The 23,061-nt window shown below is 39.3% G+C and overlaps 1 protein-coding gene across 2 annotated transcripts; it reads left to right on the top strand.

Annotated features, from left to right (window-relative positions):
- The first annotated feature begins 14,269 nt into the window (after nucleotides 1-14,269).
- LOC131218184 (probable phospholipid-transporting ATPase 4) lies at nucleotides 14,270-22,035 on the top strand. Of its 2 annotated transcripts, none has more exons than XM_058212868.1 (11): nucleotides 14,270-14,492; nucleotides 15,270-17,252; nucleotides 17,329-17,439; nucleotides 17,883-18,159; nucleotides 18,292-18,380; nucleotides 18,516-18,588; nucleotides 18,697-18,906; nucleotides 19,020-19,145; nucleotides 19,826-19,924; nucleotides 20,032-20,223; nucleotides 21,037-22,035. In XM_058212868.1, exons 2-11 carry the CDS (start codon nucleotides 15,418-15,420, stop codon nucleotides 21,697-21,699), a joined length of 3,675 nt encoding a protein of 1,224 aa, XP_058068851.1. In that variant the 5' UTR covers nucleotides 14,270-14,492; nucleotides 15,270-15,417; the 3' UTR covers nucleotides 21,700-22,035. The 2 variants fall into 2 exon arrangements, with proteins under 2 accessions (XP_058068851.1, XP_058068853.1); XM_058212870.1 differs by having other exon boundaries at nucleotides 15,255-17,252.
- The last annotated feature ends 1,026 nt before the right edge of the window (nucleotides 22,036-23,061 follow it).

Raw genomic sequence — 23,061 nt, 5'->3', positions numbered from 1 at the left:
GCAGTGTACATCGTTCGAAAGATATTGTCTTATTGTAATTCTATTTCAACCTTTGGAATGTGTAACGACTTCCTTACAATCAAAGTGGTGGCCTGCTATTTATCATCATCTTATGGTGCTATATAGAAATCGGGGTTGTGTCGTACAGCGACCACAGGTGGTTGAGCATCACTTTGAGCTCGGGGTAGAATTATCGCATCCACATTACAGTTGAGGGTTGCCTGCAGCCCTTGCATTGTCAACTAACTCTCCCAATGAAAAATTTCAATTCTTTCCGAAAGATAACGAATCCCTGAATCACCTTCTACAGGATTTTAACTTATACCTTCGTTCTTTACTATCGGCCCAAAAGAAGTCCTCGCTTTGATACCAATTGACACATGAGAGGACGTGAGGTCGAGCACCGTCTTCCTCAAGAGGATAACTATTTCGAATCAACGAAACTTCTTTGGACTCCTTACAGAGACTTCTCCAATCCACGACGAAAGAAAGTGAGAAAATTTAAATAAATTCTAATAAATTTAAAATTTAATTGATTGATTGAAATAAATGAGTTCACAACCCTTTAAATAGGGATACCAAGCAATATGAGAGAAATCAGAAACAAACTGTAACTAAAACTCCTTAAAATTCGTAACTTACTATAAATAGTAAATTTACTTTTATAGTAAGTATCATACGTGGCTTAACCACGTCATTCTCCTAATTCATGTTGGACACATCTCCTAAAACCCAACAGATGAAAAGTTATAATCAAACTAAAACTTACTATTTATAGTAAAAACAGAACTAAACATGGAATTCGGTCGTTGATATAATGGAATCTCGCAAATTTGGCATGGGTAACTCGGCATTGCCAAGTTGGTTGGCTAAAGTAGTTCGTCCTACCCCAAAATCATATATGGTACGTCGAGTAACTCATTCTTGTTTGCGAGATATCCTAATTTAAGGTTCTGACGGTATTGATGACTTCTATCCCTTATGAGGCCTTTTCTGATCCATCTTGGACATGAAAGTGTCCACGACCTGCTCTACATCAATAACTCGACATTATATATACTTTTGAATATTAAATAAAACTAGAAAACTAAAAATAAAATAAAATAAGGGCTTTCTGGTTTTCCAATTACAGCGGTAAATGACTAATAATAGATAATGAATATTTAATCTTGTAAGAGTGTGGTAACATAATTTATATTTGACTGTAATGATGATTTAGGAATGTTGCTTGTTTCACCCAAAAGTTATTATAAAAATGATAGTTTTATGGTGTGAAAATGTAATGATTACCATTCATATTACTTCTTTTAGAAGTGTATTTGAATCTTAATTTATATGCTATAATCTCTATTTGAACAAATACCTAGAAATGTAATAATGACTCATTTAATATACATTTTATATGAAATTGGACATGGTAAAAGGCCCATAGCTTTTTAGTCATATCTAGTCTTCATGTTGTAAACTAAGGTTGGATTACAATTTCTCAGGGCTGTTTGTTTAACAATTTACTTATAAACGGACAATGATAACTTTTAATCATTGTTTGAAAAAAGATGAAACTAACAAGGTAAATATATGCACCGTGAGCTGAGCTGACATTATATCTCACTTGATTGCCGATGTAAAATTTATAGGTCCCACCGTGATATGTTTATTTGATTCACGTTGTTCATCCATTTTACCAGCTCATTTAAGGGATGAGGATGAAAATGAGTTAGATTGTAAATTCCAGTAGACCACATCGCAGGATATGGGGAGATTATGACTTTCATTGTTAAAAGCAAAGAATTGTGTAGGGCCCATCGTGATATATTTTTGTCATTTAACATGTTCATAAGGTTAGTTTTCAACCATAGGTGTTGAATTCCCACTACACCGTGTGGTGTAGTCCACATGTACTTTGGATTTGCCTCATTTTTGGATTGATAAAATGAATAAACAGTCTGATGATACACATACATGATAATATTTTTCATATTTTATTCTTTTCCACCTTCATTTTAGTGAAGCTGTCAGCATTAAATTATCAGCTTACATGAATTTTTCGTCATAAATAATTATTATCCTTTTACCTACATTTATCATACTAAATAGTAAAACAAACAAGTCCTGAGATAGTCCCATAGCCGGAACCATATTCGCCCATCCATCCTACGAGGCTTCTAGCACATCTTCCTTTGTTAAAGTTTAAAATGAAATCAAAAAGAGTAAAATAAAAATAGATAGATGAAATGAGAGGGCTGCCACCCTAGCTGGCCATGTCGTTGTAGTGATTAGGTTCCAAAAATGAAAGATCCTAACCACTTATCATAAAACGAAAAAGGAAAAACTTGGAAAATAAAATCCTTTGATTATCTTCCAAGTATCGATGATCTTTATTCTTTTCTTCTTCTGAGACCGTGTCCCGCCATGTTCATTTGGCGTTTCCAGGAAATCATTGCGCCTTTGGCTCAAGTATATTTTCGAACAGTAGACTTCCAAGAATATTTAGAAATGAATAGGGATTTGTAAATAATTGTAACCTTTGGAGAACTAAAAATGAAAATTTATTAATAGAGGCTTGGTTTAAAAATAACTTTTGGCTTACAATTATATCATTTACCATGAAATAAACGGACGCGTGTTAGCAAATTCCTTACTGAAGTGACGCCACCAAATTCTGTGGGACCCACCATGATGTATGTATTGTATCCACACCGTCCATCCATTCGGAGATATCATATTTAGACATGATTCAAAGAACAAGTCAGATCCAAATCTCAAGTTGACTCCACCACTGAAAACAATGGGGATTGAAAGCTTACTGAATTGAACGCTTACCATTAAAAACTTTTTGGGGCTACGGAAGTTTTCAATGAAGCTGATATTTGTATTTTCCCTTCGATCAAGTTTTAGATCTCAAATAAATATGATGGTGGGCCCAGGAAGGTTTCAACGCGGTGGGCGTCACGGACCCCACTGTTTTCTGTGGTGGGGTCCACTTGAGCCTTGGATCCGGCTCACTCTTTCACTCATGCACTAAAATGCTCTCTCCAAATGGATGGATGGTGTGGATACAGCACATACATCATGCTGGGGCTCACAGAACTTGGTAACCTCACCTCCTTAGCGAGCCTCGCTACTACCGGTTAAGTAGCTAATCAGCGTCCGTAATAAACTGTTTCAGTCTGACACGTGCCGATGCATCATATTTTCGTTGACTATACTGGCACGTACTAGTGATACGTGCCGGCTTTTGATGACACTCAAAAATTGGATAGAGTTTTGTTAATTTCCACACGTTTGTGGCACTTCCGTGCACCCATACACTGGCGTGTCCTAGATCTTCGCCACTTTTTAGATCCTTTGTAATAAAAATCAAGCTATTTTACACCTTAGATGGGACATAAGATTTCAAAAAAATAAATGGCTATAAGTGAAACTGAACTGATTTTTAAGATAGGAGATTTAAGCATTATTCTCGACGTGGAGAAAAGGTCAGATCTCATATTAGCACGTGCGCGCATGCGTGTGGATGCGCAGGGTTCCACACGCGTGTCGAACTAACGTAAATGAGAATCTTCGGGGTTTCAACATGTTCTTGACGTGTAGAGTTGTTGCACCAAAAGCGGCGACTCTGTTGTTTCCTTCATTGGGCATTTTCTTCGCGACTTGTGCAATTGGCACGTGTCAATCCTTATCTTGCCACGTGAAGGCTCAAATTCAATGCTTCTTTATCAGCCGTATAAGAATCTTCACCGTACCTTGGATTAAGAGCGAGTTCATCTGGTGATTTTAGTTGCAAAGGGCACATGGACAGCCTATCAAATAATCATGACTATCCATCACGTCCGGCCCACTTTTAATGGACATTTGTATTTCTTCGTATAGCCGTCCGTTTTCCACGGACAAGATGGTGAGAACCTGAATAGTAGAGTCCTGATGCATGAGAACCTGAATAATGTCCTCATACACTCATTTGTACAAGTGAGGCCATAGGCCGTTGATCCTAATCGTTTATCTTATGGGACCCACTGCAGATGGGGGATGACTAGAATCTCTTCGAGAGTGGACTTTTAGCCGTCCAATCGCTGGCCTTTTTTTAAAAACCATTGGGGAAGTTTCCTATTAATTAATTGTGTATTTATAGACCACCTGAAGGTTAGGAAACCCCTGATCTGGGACTCTTTTGGGCCGTTCCTCATCCAAGCGGGGAGCATGAGATCAACAGTGTGGATGATCAAATCATATGTCCCATTTGTACTCGTACGTGCTGCTGCACCAGGACACTATTAGCGTTATGATGCATTAGGATCACAAAAAATTCGTGTTAAGCCGACTGGATGGATGGTTCAAATTTGTTGAATGGACTTATTTTTCACAAAATACCTTGGCTGTCCATTTTATAGGTAATTGAATGGATGGTTGGAATTACCCGATCAGTGTGGTTTTTGTTGGATGGCCCATCAAGAATGGGATGGACCAGATGGACTGTCCGGATTAATTAATTGAAATGCAGAAATGTGGACCTAGGAGTAGTACATCTTATATTGCGGATGGGTTCCGGGTTTTTTTTTTTCTCTCATTTCCGAATTCCCAAATTACCCTTAACTCCGTCTCGTCTCTCCAACCACCTTCCCTTCTCTCTGGTTGCCCAAACGACATTTTTCGTAGAGAGATGCAACGTAATGAATCCTTCTTGCAGCTGCGGGTCAACGAGCACAAACTCAAGTGACCTAGATATGACAAATCATCATAAGTGTTAAATATCTGAGCCGTTAATCTATTGGGCCCAACGATGAATCATGTATCTGAGCCAAAACATTTAACAGTCCACTCTATAGTGGGCCACACTTTGGATGAAAATGGATGGTTATGATAGTATAGATGACGTTTTCAAATTAGATACATATAACTGGCCCTCCAGATAAGTGGATACGCATGTTTTTTCACGAACTTTCAACGTGGATCCCACCTGATGAAGAGCCCCGATTTATAGAACGTCTTAAGCTTTGAGATGTTTGGGGTGCTTGTATTTGGTGCGTCCGCATGTATCAGTTCTCGGAGGAAATAAATTCTCTTTCTTTTGGAAAAGCTACTGTAATAAAGTAATCGCCACCATACCCCAGCTGCAATTACCCATTTCGAATAGCATCGATTGGCCAAGTCAAAAATTCCAATCTTCATCCGTCCACGCGCTAACGTGATGACTCTCATGCCCATCCATCCACAGCTGGACTGGGTCTACCCAGCTGCATGATTGGATGTTTTCGACCATCCATTTGGAGACGACGATTGCAAGCTACACTGCCAATAGCGATTCGCTACTTGACGGTGATCTGTGGACCCCACCATGATGTATGTGTTGTATCCATGCGGTCCATCCATTTTCTCTGGTTCATTATAGGACATGGGTTCAAAATTGAGGCAGATAAAAATATCAGCGGACCACACCACAGAAAAAAGTGGTGATTGAACGCACACCATTAAAAAATTCCTGCGAGCCATGGAAGTTTTGGATTAAGCTGATATTATGGTTTTACCTTGATCCAGGTGTTTGTGACCTAATCATCAGGTTGGATGGCAAATAAGCCTTAAAGTAGGCTCTAGAAAATTTTTAATGGTGGCGTTGAATCACCGCTCTTTTCCTGTGGTGTGGTCTACCTGAGATTTGGATCCACATCAATTTTGGATTAATGCCATAAAATAATGATCCAAAATAGATGTACGGCGTGGATAAAACATCTAAATCATTGTGAGGGCCACAGAGCACTGTCCAGTAGCAATGTCGCTACTGTCGGTGTCAGCATGCAATCCACGTCCATCCATTTGGTGAGATCATCATTATACAGTCCGATAATCACTCTTAGCGATTCCAACCATCCAGTTGGTGCCATTTAAGTGAACGGTTAAAAATGAATCTAGTCATGGGACCAGATTCACGTAAGAAAAACAGGGAACTGCAATGTCCTTGCACTGTGTTTTCCTGGACATAGCTCATCCCCGATGGTGTGCATTAACTGGCAGCCGTGTGGGTCCCATCTATACCATGCATGATCATGAATAATTTCCAGCCGATAGGATGAACTCACTGGCCCAGTCTTTAAATAGATGGTTGAAAACGAAAAGGCCCGACGACCCAAATTTAAGTTGCTTGCAATGATCGTGGAGAAAGGGTCTTGGGCTTAGTACAACTAATGGACAGGTGAACCACTATGTCGTATTTTTCTATGAAATTTTAATAGAGGAGAGTAGCGTAGATGCTGGAGCATGGTTGACGTTCTGCCCCTTCGATTGGAGCATGTGATCTGGGGACGGCAACAGCTTTCAACATACCGATTGCGTGGACGCGGATTGTGCGGACGCGGATTGCCAGCCACACCCGACCCGTCGGAAGCTAGGTGGGGCCGTTGTGATGTTTGTGAGAAATTCACTATTTCTGATTCACCACATGATAGTGGAACAAAAATGACGTATATCCAGAACTCAAGCTTTTGTGGGCCACAAAGGCTTTGGATGGAGATGATATTCTTTTACTTTGAGTTTATTTATGTGGGAGTGACATTACAAACGGTTTGGATGGGACATAAACATCACACAGGACCCAAAATGGTTTGAAAGCCAGCATTTACCTCAACATTCTTTTCTTTTGTGTGGCCCACTGAAGTTTGGGATGCAAATATCTTCTTGTAAGTATATGAAATGAGGCGGCAATTGAAAAGAATTGCAGGGCGCTGAATGTGGAACTTGGGCAATTGTCAAAGATGAGCCTACACAAAGCATATATGAAAGTTATAGGAAATAACTCAACATTGGGTGGGATGCGGATTGCTTCCTACCCTGCACGTAGGATAATCCGTTCTGCCGGGCTGTATGGAGCCACCATGATGTAAGAGTTCCATCCACGCCATCCATCCATATTTACATATCAACAAAAAAATGAAGCAGAAGAAAGACTCAAGTGGATCATGAAGTGGGGACTAAACGCTCACTGTTAAAAACTTATTGAGAGCTGCTTATGGTTTAGGGTTTTCATTTCATCCAGGTATACATTACGTTATCAATAGGTTGGATGGTAAAAAAAGCATCAAGGTGGCCCCTAGAAAAGTTTCAATGGTGGATGTCACTATCACCGCTGCTTACTTTCGTGTGGTCTACTGGAGATGTGGACCTGCCTCATTCTATGGGATTAGCCGTGAAATGATATGAGAAATGGGATGAACGATGTGGATGTAACCCTTACATCACGGTGGGCCCCACAGAGCCTTATCTGGGACGGATTATCGTACTGGAGACGTTGTCAATAGGTTGGGTGGTGACATGTGGCTCAAGCAACTCATACCGTGTTCAGTGGTGTCACCACGCAATCGGGCGCAGATTAGGTACTACCCCCCGCCTGTTCCGAGCTCGGGACAGGCGGAGGCTCCGATGGCCGCTGAGGGGCCAAAATGATTTATATATTTTATCCGCACCATCCATAAATTTTTACATATAATGTTAGATCATGAAACCAAAAATAAAGAATATACAAGGCTCAGATGGACCACAAAGTGGGGATTAATTATCACCGTTGAAAAATTCTTGGGGGCCACAGGGGTTTTGGATCAAGACGATATTTGTTTTTTCACTTCATCCAGTTTTATATGACCATATAAACAGGTTGGATGGCAAATAAACAACACGGTGGACTCTACAAAATTTTCAATGGTGGCCATCCTTAGCACCGCTGCTTCATATGGTGTGGTCCACTTGAGATTTGGATCTGCCTTATTTTTGGTCCTATACTTTAAAAGGATATGAAAAACTAGATGGTTGGTGTGGATAAAATTAATCCATCACGGTGGCCCATCTGTAGTCCTTGGAGCCTCCACCTGTCCTGAGCTGCCTCAGAACAGGCCGGGATAGTACCTAATCCGCACGCCACGCAATCCGCGTTGGGATTGACGATCCAAGAAAGTCAGTTATCTGATGGTGAATGATAATGGTACGGTGGATTTCATTAAAACAACCGTGGGCCACCTTGATGTATGGATTTTATCTACACTGTTTATCCCTTCTAACAAACAATTTTAGGTTAGGAACACAAAAATGAGGTAGATAGAAGGCTTAAGTGGACCGCGGACATTAAATTCCTACCATTGAAAACTTCTTCAAATTTACAGACGGCTTAGATCAAGTTGATAGGAGTATTTTCCCTTTATTCATATATACATAACCTTATAAACAAGTTAGAAGGCAAATAAACGTCACGGTGACTAGTAAAGTTTCAAAAGTAGGCATCATTGGCAATTCGGCTTCCAGTGTGTGGCCCACTTGATCGCAAGTGACCTAAAATGACATGGAAAAATGAATGGACGGTGTGGATAAAATCCATATATCGTGGTGGCGCCTCAGAGGCCAAGCCTATCCCGATCCTGGGACTGGTGGAGAAGTACCCAATCCGCGTCCGTCCTGGGGAGGAGATGCCCATCCTAGAAACTTACAGCTGGAATGGGGTGTCCATCGTATTGTATATATGCCATGCAACTCAGTAATAAGGTGCGCTCCACCGGGTTGAGGACCCCAACAAAGGTGGGGACATTCCAAAATTGAGGTGGACCATAACGAATATATAAGTTTTGGCAGAACAATCCATTACTCCCCGTGGTGTCTCTCCAAGTTGGGAAGATTCATGGGATGGGATGTGCGGTGGACGTGGGAGGAACAACATACCTACGATCCCGGGAACGCCTATTGTCATAGTGTAAAGGTGGTGAAACTACGTGCCCCACTATGATGTATGTGTTTTATTCTTGCTGTCCATTTATTTTTTTCAAATGATTTTAGCCATTAGCCAAAAAAAATGAGTCAGATCCAAAGGCTCGAGTGGACCACATTATGGGAGGTAGTGGGATAATGATGTCTACTTTTGAAGCCTTCCTAAGGCCCACTATGTTGTTAATTTTCTACACAACTTATTCATAAGATTATGCATGTACAAAGGAAAATTATAAATATAAGTTTGATCATGTTCAGGTTCACATACGTTGTCTTTAGATTCAGTGATTCTTTTTTAGTTCCTGCGCTACATCATTTACTAACTGCTCATTTATATTATTTTTTCATCAATAAAAAGGGAAGCGTATCAAGCTTAGTGAAATAACTCAGCATGTTTTATAAGTATAGCGATTAAAATGATACAAAATATTAAATGCAAAAATGTATACACATGATGTATAAATGTGTTAGATAGGAATATCGTTCATCTACTTAAGTTGAAATCGTTAACTCATATATACCAGTTAGGTGGGCTTCCACTTTTCAGTGGGCAAAGGCATAGCCCGCATTTAATAACAAGCTATTAACATTGATGTTTCGTTTAGGAATGGCCCAGAAGATAGACCATGCGATATGCGAATGTGATGGGTAATGTATGAATTTATCATTTTATAGTTATTTATATATACTTGGTTAAAATCTAAATGTAAGCATATGATTTCATTAAATTTTTAGAAATTAAATGTGAAAATATAATTTAACGTACGACATAGTCTTATATATCATCATTAGTTAAATTGTAACAATACTTCAACCAACACATTAATCAATCCACGCATCGATTACTCAATACATCATTCAATCAATTACATAATAATTTCATTTTAATTTTCATGAACATAAGATATGTTAGGTTACTCACATGAGCCTAGTAATGAAGAATCCACAAGATGATCTGATGAATTTGAAAATTTTAACAATAATATAACTATATTATTATTTAATCCAATTACATCACATAGTGAGTCTCACTTTTGATTCAACACCCTATGTGGTCAACCACTATGCAACAACTCTTATTAATCACTTATTTGAAGTTTACATATATAACGTATTCATTCGATTCGATTAGTAAATTTCAGGTTTTGTCAAGCTATTTGTCGATCGATTAAGGATGCCTCGACCGATGTTGATCAAGAATACCCTAATCAATTAAACTTCGAATTGACAGAATTCTACTTAAGACCCATAAATTGTTAATTCAAATAATTTATATGCTTATTTGAATATAGATTATAAAATTTGAAAAATCTAACAATTATACAACTATATTATTGTTTGATCTAATTACATCACATAGTGAGTCTCACCTTTGATTCAACACCCTATGCGGTCAACCACTATATAACAACTTTTATTGATCACTTATTTGAAGTTTACATATATGATATATTCATTTGATTCAATTATTAAATTTCAAATTTTGTCAAGATATCTGTCTATTGATTAAGGATGCCTCAACCAACGTCGATCAAGAATGCCCCAATCAATCAAACTTTGAATCGACAAAATTCTGCCCAAGACCCATAAATTGTTAATATGAATTATTTGTATACTTATTTAAATATATATTATAAAATTGAATGATAAATGATTGATCGGATTAGTGTGGTCCATTAATTTTGATTAATTATATTAGATAATTAGAGATCTTTATATACTTTGATGCCAGTGATTGTTTGGACAAATCTTACCCAACCAATCTCACAAATTCAAGAGTTCTTATGCAATTCAAGATTAGTATTAAATCTATCATACTGCTCTTATTAGAGTGACCCAAAGGATGATTGGATCTTATAAATTTTTGTGGTCTTAGCATATTTTTCATTTACAAGCTAGATGAACGGTGTAGATTTAACTACACATGTATTGATGGCCCACTCAATTTTCTATGCCAAGTTATACCAACACTTCTACATATATTTAAGTTTTCTTTATAATATCATCTAGATCTAACAACAACACAATAGTCGTATGACCAATCTGACCCATATATTATTTTGTTCAGGTAGACTTTACATTGATTATCAAAATTCATAAAAACTCAATCTAATTTAGAAAATTTGAGTAATTCATTATTATATGAATAACAAATTTTTTAATATATAGGTTAAATTATTCATGAAAAAATACTTTTTATTCAGGCATGTACAATGAACGTAAGAATTATCCAAACACTACACTAGTCAAATATTATATTAAGAATATTAAAATTACAAAATTGATAACTTGAAATCGCTTTCACATGAATTTTCTCTCTCATTCTTTTTCAACTGTACGTGGGGTATTTTTTAATTTCAATTATAATAGAATTAAAATATATAGGAAGAGAATTGGAGATAAATTAGAGAAGATAGGAATAAGATTGAGATTTTTTTTTTTTGTTTCCAATTTAAATTATTATTTTTTAAAAATTTAAATTCAAACTATATATATATATATATATATAATTTTATTTTTTTCCAATTCTTTCCCTCTTCTCCATTTTTGGAATCATGCATTCAAACCATTGCGTGAATAAAGGAAAGCTGCATCAAGGTGGGCCCCGAGATGGCGGTGGAACTGTTTTGGGCAAGGCCGGGGTTTCAACAAATCCACTCCTGGTCTGGGTTCCACGTACTGATCATAACTGTGCCCATACAGCTCAAGCGTAGAACGTAGGTTGTCATTTCCTTTATTTGATACACCGGAAGAGTATGACAGCCATACACGAGCGCTTACTCATCAATCCCACACACGTGTTTCTCAAATTAAACAGTCCAAATTGTGGGACACGCAACGTGTAGTCCACAGTCCCAAAATCAGATTTTGACCGAACAGGCCAAATCCTTCATCAACGATCACGTGCTTGTCAAATAGGACCATTAGCTAGTTTTCATTTTATTTGTCCACCGTGAAAAACAGCTCTAATGTCCTAACCTTTTGATGATGACCCATATAGTGTGGGGCCCACAAATTGTATGGTCTGATTTGCGTTACACTTAAATGCGTACCACCTATACGATATCTGAATCCATGGGCTGAAACGATCAACTCCGTTTGCTCTCAGTGGATACCTCCGTACAAATGGTAACAAGAATTCCATGAATGGAATTGGACGTGAATGTGCGTAGTTAGTTTTTTTTTCTTTTTATAATTGTCCTTTTCTTTCTCACGTAGTTAAATGATTTAACGGAGAGGTATTTCAGCCGTTGCCTATCCATGATGGGCCCACCTACCCAATGAACGGTTCCCATCGGCCGTATACTTGTCCATGGGAATTCACTGCTCCCGCGGTGCACCGTCCTCCCAAAATTCAAATACCGGAGGACGTTGCTGTGCTGTTTAATGACTTGCCAGGCAAGCAAGTGGGACCTACGGCGGCTTATGAGAGAGACGCGGACTCTGTTCACAGATAGGCTCATTCGGGCGGCAATTTATTGCCAGCTGAGGACGCGGATCAGTTACTGACAGGTTGACCAGCGAGACTCGCTGCTCAAGTGACCTCACCAACTTCTGTGGGACCCATCATAATGTATGGGTTGTATCAACACCGTACATCCAGTTGGAGATATCAATTTAGGTCATGATCGGAAGAATGAGTCCGATCCAAAGCTCGAATGGACCCCACCACAAAAAACAGTGGAGAGAGTGACGCCCACCATTAAAAATTCTAAGGGTAATAAAAGTTTTCGATCAAGCTGAAATTTGTATTTTCTATTATTTCATGTCTGTCTTAACTTATGAGCACTTTAGGTCTCAGATAAACATTACAGTGGACCTTAGGAAGATTTCAACGTTGGGCGTCACTCTTCCTACTGTGGGATCACTCCAGGTATAGATTGACTCGTTCTCTATCTCATGCTATAAAATAATCTCTCCCATATAGTGTGGGTACAATACATACATCAGGATGAATCCCAGAGGCTAATGACATCACTTCGACGGCAGGTCTGGTTGCTCAACCTGTCGGTTCCTAATCCGCGTCCGCCAGCTCAAAGGTTAAAAAGAAATAACAAAAGTCAAGATTAAAAGAAAATTATAAAAGTAGAAAAAAAAATAAAAAAAAAGGGTCTAAGGGAAGTAGGCCGATGGGAAGTAGATTGGGTGGTGAACCCCGACACCCCTCAGGTAGTGCTGGCTTTACCAGGCCAACGCAATGTATGTGTTCTACAATGGCATCCATCTATTTTTTGTTATCATTTTAATACATGAGACCAAAATAAAAGAATTGGATGCTCAAGTAGACCACGTCATAAAAACCACGGTGACTGAACATTCATTATTAAAACCTTCTTTAGGGCCATAACGTTTTGGTTCAAGTTAATATTTGTTTTTTATTTTTTATTCCTTAATCCACTGTGTAACCTTGTTAGTAGGTTACATGGCAAATAATTATTCCAGTTGGCCACAGAAATGTTTAAATGATGAGTGTCCTTATCTCGTGTTTTCTGTTGTGTAGTCCACTTGAACTTATTTTCAGCTAACAGACAATAAAGTTATACATCATGGTGGGCCCATGGAGCAATTGCCACCCAATACGCTTCTGTGTTAGAACCTTACAGATACACCATCAACAACAAATTACCTCACAGGAAATTAGGATGAGATAGATATCTAAACCATCTATAACAAGTTCTATCAGTAGATGGTTGTTGCAGAGCGTGGATTTGGAATTCCCTGGATTCCTGCATAACCTTTTAGCTATGGAAGCCTATTGATTCGAAATTCTCTTGTTGGGTTTGACAACCTAGAGTAGAATCTACTTTAATTCAAAAATATTTAAAATGGTATGAATATAATAGTGAATTAACTTTTAATATTTTTAATAGGAGATTAATTTACTGTTTAATACAGTTATGATAATAAACCCATTAAAATATATACTCCACCCGAAAATGATGAAAATCCAAAGTCTTGAATGCAACACCAGCACAAGAACATTTTTAAGTGACTAACTAATGATTTTTAATCATCAATTTATATAAACGGATTTATATAGACAATGTTTGAACAACATATATTATTGCATTAAAGTAACTATATTGATACATTTGATAATTTAATTGTGGTAGGATCTCATGAATGAGCCATCTGCCCGTGATTTACCAGCATAGTAATGCAAACATGGGAAGATTTTTAAACTACATCCTAGTTTTGAAATCCCCTCCAATCCCCCAAATCAAAGGTTCCAAACGACCTTGAAAATAAGGCTAAGCAAGCCTTAAGATGGATGGTAAGAGTGAATAATACTTGATCAGTTCCAGACCAACAAAAATAGACGGCCAAGATCGTCCATTCCGATCAACGTGATTTTCGATGGGGACATATAAACACGAAAACGAGGACAGTCTGCATCAATTGCCCGGCCCCCTTCCACGTGTCCAAGCATTAGTCGACGAACGAATTGCGACGATTTAGCGCGTTGGATGAGAGCAGGCCTCGGAAAAGAGAAATAGCTCCATAATAATAAAACTCTCAGTATATAACAAAAAGATTTCTCGCTCCAGCGAACTAAAACCGACGACGACTGGCCGGAAAATCCTCGCATCGATACGGACGAAAGAAATAGCTATCGGCCCCCTAAACCCTATTCTCTCTCTTCATCTCTCTCGATCTCTCGATCTCGATCGTGCGATCAGAGGTTTTGCAGCTCGTTTTCTTGAAGATCGAGCGGGGATTTTTCTCTCTTTCTTTCCCCACGGTGATTTCAGGTACTATCTCATTCTTTCTCTGAAGCAGGACCGATTTCTCTAGTCCTTCTTTTCCATTTTTCTGCGATTTTCTTTTTCATTTTGTAATTTTGTATCAGGAAATTGCAATGTGTTTCGTTTTGACGAGTTTCATCGGATTTTCTTCCCCCGCTTTTTCTTTTTGGATTTTGAAGAATCTGATTTCTTTTTTTCTTTTTGAATTGAATGTCAAGAAAGAGGTCGGGTTTTATCTTCGGAACTTGGATTTCTAACCATTTTAAACTTTCTTTTGTGATTTTGATTTTGAAATTTGGGAATTGATTTCGTTGAATATCTGATCTAGTTGAGGTGACTGTGAAGAAGGAGATTAGGTTTTAGCTGCTGAATCCGTTTTTACTTTCTTTGGAATTCGTTCTCTGTCTTTCATCATTCTCCTTCTTATTCTTCTTCTTTTATTTTAGTTTTTCATGTTATGGAGTTTGTAGATCTAGGAATAATGTTCATGGAGTTTGTGAATTATGGCGTTTCTTTGGTTTGGTCGCAATTGATAATTCAAAGTTAGAGCTGCAACAATGACTTTTTTGTAGTGTTACTGGAAAAGATGATTCATTCGGTTCTGCATAGTTGGAAACATCCCACAGTTTTGTGGTTTTTGTCAAAACAAGTTCGGATCAGTTTAAAATTAGTTTGGAAATTTCATTGACTATTCTACTGCTGGGGAATTCGCACCACTAGAGCGAAATTTTTTCTTTTCTTATGTTGTCCGTGGCTTGAATTATTCAGATCATTATTTGTCAGGACGAGTTCAAGTCTCCTGAATGTGTTCTTGATGTGAGGCATTCTGCTGCTGAAATTTCTCCATTTCCCGCACTGTCATACGGCGACCACTTGTTTACTGGAGCAACCAATGTTAGATCCGTTCTGTTGGAGCTGAAATCTGTAAAAGATGCCACGGGCGGGGCGGATCAGGACGAAGCTCCAGTGGAGCAACCTCTACACATTCTCTTGTCTCCGTCCTAGTGTCTTGGAGTCAGAGGGCCCGCATTCCCTCCAAGGACCTGGATTCACCAGGGTCGTCTACTGCAACCAACCCAGGGTCCACCGCAAGAAGCCCCTGAAGTACCCCACGAATTACATATCGACCACAAAGTATAATATAGTCACATTCCTGCCCAAAGCAATCTTTGAGCAGTTCCGTCGAGTCGCTAATCTGTACTTCCTCTTGGCTGCAATCTTGTCACTCACACCTGTTGCTCCCTTTTCCGCCGTGAGCATGATCGCCCCATTGGCCTTTGTTGTCGGGCTTAGTATGGCAAAGGAAGCTTTGGAAGACTGGCGTAGGTTTATCCAGGACATGAAGGTCAATAGCAGAAAAGTTAGTATTCATAAAGGAGATGGGAAGTTTGGATACAAATCATGGCAGAAGATACGGGTTGGAGATGTGGTGAAGGTCGAGAAAGACCAGTTCTTTCCTGCTGACTTGCTTTTGTTGTCTTCAAGCTATGAGGATGGGATCTGCTATGTGGAGACCATGAATTTGGACGGTGAAACGAACTTGAAAGTCAAGAGGTCTTTGGAGGTAACATTTCCACTGGATGATGATGGGACATTCAAGGATTTCACTGGGATGATCCGATGTGAAGACCCAAACCCTGACCTTTACACATTCGTGGGTAATTTTGAGTACGAGCGGCAGGTTTATGCTCTTGATCCTAATCAAATTCTCCTCAGAGACTCAAAGCTTAGGAACACTTCTTATGTTTATGGGGTGGTGATATTCACGGGTCATGACAGCAAAGTTATGCAGAATGCGACAAAGTCCCCCTCTAAAAGGAGCACAATTGAGAAGAAAATGGACCACGTCATATATATCCTATTTACCCTTCTGGTTCTGATCTCGCTAATCAGCTCGATCGGCTTTGCAGTGAAGACGAAGTTTGGGATGCCAAAATGGTGGTATTTGCAACCACAGCATACGACAAATCTGTATGATCCAACAAGGCCAGCCTTATCGGGCATCTTCCACCTAGTCACAGCTCTCATCCTCTATGGATATTTAATACCCATTTCACTTTATGTTTCGATTGAGGTGGTAAAGGTCTTGCAAGCAACATTCATTAACCAAGACATTCAAATGTATGATGAGGAAAGTGGAAACCCTGCACAAGCACGGACATCCAATCTGAACGAGGAGCTTGGGCAGGTTGATACCATCCTGTCGGATAAAACGGGCACTTTGACATGCAATCAGATGGATTTTCTTAAATGTTCTATTGCTGGTGTTCCATATGGCGTGGGTTCAAGTGAAGTAGAAATTGCTGCAGTGAAGCTGATGTCAGTTGACCATGATGGGCAGAATTCAGAATCATCTAATGTACATGTGCAGGACAGCAGCAGCCATGATTTTTGGGGAAACAGTGGAAGTAATCATGGGGTTTCGGAAATTGAATTAGAATCTAGGTCTACTCCTAAGATTGGAAAGTTAAGGAAGTCTCCTATAAAAGGATTCAGCTTTGAAGATGATCGCCTCATGGATGGGAATTGGTTAAAAGAGCCCAATGCAGATACCATTCTGTTATTCTTTAGGATACTGGCAGTCTGTCATACAGCTATTCCTGAGCCGAACGAGGAAACTGGCAGTTTCAATTATGAAGCGGAGTCACCGGATGAAGGAGCTTTCCTTGTTGCAGCGAGGGAGTTTGGGTTCGAGTTCTGCAAAAGAACACAGTCAAGCGTGTCCGTTCGAGAAAGATATACTTCTTCTGGACATCCAATTGAAAGGTTAGAACATGAACAGCTTCTGTCTCCCTTATTCCTTGCACTATTTTTTAACTGTAGATTACTGGTAAATTTTCAGGGAGTTCAAAATTCTCAATCTATTAGAGTTCAATAGCAAAAGGAAGCGAATGTCTGTAATTATGCAGGATGTGGATGGTCAGATTCTTCTTTTGTGCAAAGGTGCAGACAGGTCTGATTTGCAATTCCTTTCTGTTCTTTTTCCTTAGACGTGAAAGCTATTAAATATATTCGTGATGTGGTATCTGTATAAAATCTTTTATTTGCTTCTGCTTATGTCTTTGGATTTTTATCATCTACTATTTATCACAGGATGATCTGAACTTATGTTCATTCATAATATACATATTACATATATACACAACAACCAACTCCTGATAGCCCCTGAAATGCAATCTTGGTAGAGGATCTGAAAAAAAGATTCTAGAGCATGGGCACAGAACATTTTAGGTTTTGAAATTCTTGACGTGTTTTCATATTTTATCTTTATTTGCCCAAATAGCTGGGACAAGGCTATGATGATGATGAGCAACGACAGTGATGATATGATATCATTATGCTAGGCATTTATGTTTTCTTTCAGTCACTCAATTCATAATGGTTTTTATTGTGTAGCATCATATTGGATCGGCTATCAAAACATGGAAGAACATATGAGGAGGATACAAATAGGCATCTAAATGAATATGGAGAAGCAGGCTTGCGAACATTAATGCTTGCATACAGGAAACTTGAAGAGCCCGAGTATTCTGCTTGGAACAGTGAGTATCTCAAGGCAAAAACTACCATAGGGCCTGAAAGAGATGCCCTTCTTGAGCGGGTTGCAGATTTGATGGAGAAGGATTTGATTCTTGTGGGTGCAACTGCTGTGGAGGACAAATTGCAGAAGGGGGTAAGCCCTCTGCTGCTACTTTGTTCTAGCTTGGGTTCTTTATTAAAAAAAAGAAAAAGGAAAAAAAAAAGGATAGAAAAAAAACTTGGGTTCTTTCGATCCTCTTGACCAGTTCCTTTTTCTTTGCAAAAGGTTCCTGAGTGCATAGACAAACTAGCACAAGCTGGGCTGAAGATCTGGGTGCTAACAGGTGACAAGATGGAAACTGCAATCAACATAGGGTATGCCTCCTCTACATTGCAAAAAGACCTCTTTTTTTTTTTTTTTACAGCATCATTTTCTTTGCGCAATGCTTAGCTCCTTTATTTCATAACATGTTGCATCAAGTGCTAGATGAAATTTCTGTTGTCTTGCAGATTTGCATGCAGTCTGCTTCGTCAAGGCATGAAACAGATTCTCATAGCCCTGACTAACACCGATGCCAACAAGGTTCTGAATGTTTTTCTGCTGATTAGTGGTATCACTTAAAGTCTCATTTTCACCATATGAAAAGTGCATCATGTTAAGCCTTTTTTGCTTTGTTTGATGACCCATCAGGCTGCAAAAGATAATATTCTGTTGCAAATCACAAATGCCTCTCAAATGATCAAGCTGGAAAAGGATCCTCATGCTGCTTTTGCTCTAATTATCGATGGGAAAACCTTAGACTATGCTTTGGATGAGGAGCTCAAGCTTCAATTTCTTGGTTTGGCGGTTGATTGTGCATCGGTAATATGCTGCAGGGTCTCCCCAAAGCAGAAGGCCATGGTAAGAATTGTGAGACTTCTCTCTGTAGTCATCCTGACTTTTCCATTACAGTTGCTGTTGAGCTTGGAAAAAAAATATTATAATGCTCCTGCTATTGGGGTTTGTTATGTTAGGTGACTAGGTTGGTAAAAGAAGGAACGGGAAAGACCACATTAGCAATCGGTGATGGTGCAAATGATGTTGGCATGATTCAAGAAGCAGACATTGGTGTTGGGATTAGTGGTGTGGAAGGAATGCAGGTTGGTAATGCATTTAACAGGCTATTTTCGTGTCTTCAAAAGCTTAGGTTCCCCTGTGAAATAGACTGGGTTATAAATTTGGTAAAAAAAAAAATTCATCATATGTGGCTTACCACTTGATATTCATTGGGATCATTGTATCTTTCAGGTTATATACTGTTTCAAGGAGATGAATCCTGTTTTATTGTATATTATTTTCTCAATATTAAAATCTCAAGTAAATTGATAGTTGAATGGCTATCTGATCCACGTTATTATTGTTCATTTGAGCCACCCTCTCCCTTCAGTGTTTCCGGTTTAGAAAACATCTACTGATTTTCAAATATAGGACCATATTCAGTAATATTTTGTAAGTGGTTACTGGCTTCTACTGCAAACTGGAAATTTCAATGCCATGAAAACATTTATTAAAAACAAAAAAAAAGAGTTCCAAAATCTCCGCCTATACAATCTTTCGTTACGTGACCAACCACGACAAGTTTCATGGACAGACACTACAACATGTGATGTTGGACAATACAAATACACATTGTGGAACCTTTTTTTTTTCCCTTGGCATCTGATGGCTTCAAAATTTCCAGTTTGCAGTAATAGCCGCTAACAAATGGTAGGTGGTTGTTCTTCGTGGCATGCATTGTTGTGTAAGTAGCTTGCAAGCTCACTGTTTTTCAGCTTTGCAGGCTGTTATGGCTAGTGACTTCTCTATTGCTCAGTTCCGGTTTCTGGAGCGACTACTTGTCGTCCATGGGCACTGGTGCTATAAGAGGATTGCCCAAATGGTAAGAACTACAGAATCCCTTCTCTCTCTGCTTTCACTCAACACAAAATTGTTTATTTATATGGTTGCATAGCTAATTTGTACTTGTGGAAACTACATTGCATTCAGATCTGCTATTTCTTCTATAAGAATATAGCCTTTGGCCTCACCCTTTTCTACTTCGAGGCATACACTGGCTTTTCTGGGCAGTCCGTCTATGATGATTGGTACATGCTTCTGTTCAATGTCATTCTCACATCATTGCCTGTCATATCTCTGGGAGTCTTTGAGCAAGATGTTTCTTCTGAAGTCTGCTTACAGGTTCGTCTTACATACCCCTTATGTTCTGTTTCATCCTGCTTCCATTTATAGATGTTTGATAAGCGCATGTGCGTGGAGCCATGCCCATCCACACTCAAGAACATGTTTCATCAGGTGGGCACACACTCTTTAGATCTTCTGGCCTGAAAATCAGGCAACCTCAGCTGGGCCTCAGCGTCCCAAAGAAATGTATGGTTAGAACATCTTTTTTTCTTTTTCTTTCTAGCCATGCATTTGTTTTGTACACTGGCCACCTGAGCTGTGGAATGGCCTGTTTTTTAGGCCAGTGGATCTAAACAGTATGGTCCATCTGATGAAAGCTGATCTCTCATGCATGCTCCATACTGGCATCTGAGCTTGTGTGGATGGACAGGGCTACTCATGCATGTGGGCATGGCACACTTCCCAATTATAGTAGAGGAAAATTATAATGCTTGATTGGGCTTTTTTCCCCCACCCAAATGACTCTGCATGTGGGCCCAACTTCTGTTTATTCAAAAAGAAGGGCTGGATAGGAGATACTCTCATAGTCTCTCCTATCAAATGACCCTAATCATCTCATTTGGCCAGGGTTAAATGTGGACCGTTGGTCGTAAGTGTCCATTTTTATCCAATGGGGAAGATATTAGGCCCATCCCATGATTGGGCCCATAAGATCAACAGATAGGTTACCGAAAGCTGGCCCACTTATACAATTGCTGGGTCAAACAAAACAAAAGCATCACTCTCTCTGTCAAGCATCATAAAGGACCTCAATATGTTATTAGAAAATGTTTTCTAAACTGTATTGATCCACTCCTAACCTGCTCGCAGTTTCCAGCACTATACCAGCAAGGGCCAAGGAATCTGTTCTTCGATTGGTACAGGATATTCGGTTGGATGGCAAATGGTGTCTATGCATCGGTTGTCATATTCTTCCTCAACATTGGCATCTTATATGACCAGGCATTTCGTGCCGGAGGTCAGACCTCTGACATGGCGGTCGTCGGGGCAATCATGTTCACCTGCATCATCTGGACTGTCAACTGCCAGATCGCACTCACAATGAGCCATTTCACTTGGATCCAGCACCTCTTCGTCTGGGGCAGCATCTGCACTTGGTATGTCTTCCTTCTCCTCTATGGCATGTCGTCACCGATATTCTCGGGGAATGCCTACCGGATCCTCATAGAAGCTTTGGCGCCTTCACCCATCTACTGGGTCATTACACTTCTGATAACTGTCGCATGCAACATCCCCTACCTGGCCCACATTTCCTTCCAAAGAGCCTTCAACCCAATGGACCACCATGTCATCCAAGAGATCAAGTACTACAAGAAAGATGTTGAGGATCGGCACATGTGGACGAGGGAGTCATCGAAAGCAAGGCAGAAGACGAATATTGGGTTCACGGCGAGGGTGGAGGCCAAGATCAGGCATTTGAGAGGAAAGTTGCAGAAGAAGTATTCGTCAATGGCCATGCAAGCTGGATCATAACATCAGCTGTTTAGTTCAGCTTATTCTTCTTGTTGAGGTTTTATGGCCTTCTCTTTTCCTTTTCTTCCCCCCCCCCCCCCTTTTTAACCCATTCAGTTACATGGGGATGATTCAAAGGTCCCATCATATATCAGCATTGAGGTTTGTAATGTCTGTACAATATTTTATAAGATTCATTGAGTTGCAGATTGTGAAGATGGTAGATACATATACAGTTTTGTTTCCATAGACTGTTCGTTTAGGCCCACTGTAAAATACCATCCTGGCAGTTGGTTTGTGCAATTTGTTGGTTTCTATTTAGACCTATGGACTTGAATGCTGGTTGTTTGATTCTCACCCCAGTTTGTGATTACTTACAATGGAGATTCTAGGCCCTTTTCCTATAAGAAGAAAGTCGTTAATTGCTTTTTTTAATGCAACTGTTTTTAAACCTGGACCCGTCTGGGCTTTTATACTGGTCTTGACCCGAACTGACTGCCAAAACTGGCCAGATCACTGTCCGTCCAAAAAGTATTTATGGGGACTGTTTTGGAGGTGTCAGTTTTTTGTTTTGAAGCATCATGCATTGTGTTCACTGATGGGATGGCCGTTGTGCTACTTTTGGGCTATGGGGCCCATTTATGTGTATGATAGTGAGTGTATTATAACTTTTTTTTTTTTTTTGGGGGTGATTTTCTGGGGATATGCCCTACCCATGGTTGACCTTGCCGAATGCATGCTCTAATCATGGTTATCCATGGGTGAAAGGAATAATCTGAACAAACAAAGTCATGTTTAAGGGGGCGTTTGGATGTCTGTAGGCTTTCTACGTTGTGATTTATACAGGTGAAAGTTATGTGCTGTACTGTTTAAATGTAAGCTCTAAGTGACTGTCAGCTAAGTCAGTTTCTTTGTTTGGATAAATTATCAGTTAGTTATAGGCAAGTAATTGTGCATTTATGCCAAGCAAAGCTTAAGAGTAGAGATTTATTCCAAAATCTAATAGCTATAAGAGAAAGCTTGACATAAAGTTTGCCATTTTGTTAAAGTCTATCCAAATAAATATTTGAACCGATTTTTAAACAAAATCAATAAAGGTGGGCTATGAAAGTGTGCCCACATATTTAAAAACATCTTGACATGGTCCAACCACTGATGAATACAATACGTTAAAGATAATGTACAGGTAGCAACTAAGTGAAATATGTAATAAAACAACATTGACAGGAAATCAGTTACAACACATTACCTAAAGAAAGAAACGAGAAGAATGCCTAAACATAATGGTGGGAAAATGTATGTTAGTGGTCATTTGCAGAATGCATGCTTAGTGAAATCTGAACCATTCATGGGGATGCCATTAGGTGGTCCATCATACATGTA

Source organism: Magnolia sinica, chromosome 1 (assembly GCF_029962835.1).
Source record: "Magnolia sinica isolate HGM2019 chromosome 1, MsV1, whole genome shotgun sequence".
Classification (NCBI taxonomy): domain Eukaryota; kingdom Viridiplantae; phylum Streptophyta; class Magnoliopsida; order Magnoliales; family Magnoliaceae; genus Magnolia; species Magnolia sinica.
Note: the sequence above shows the minus strand (reverse complement) of the source record. Positions and strands in the feature narration are given on the sequence as shown.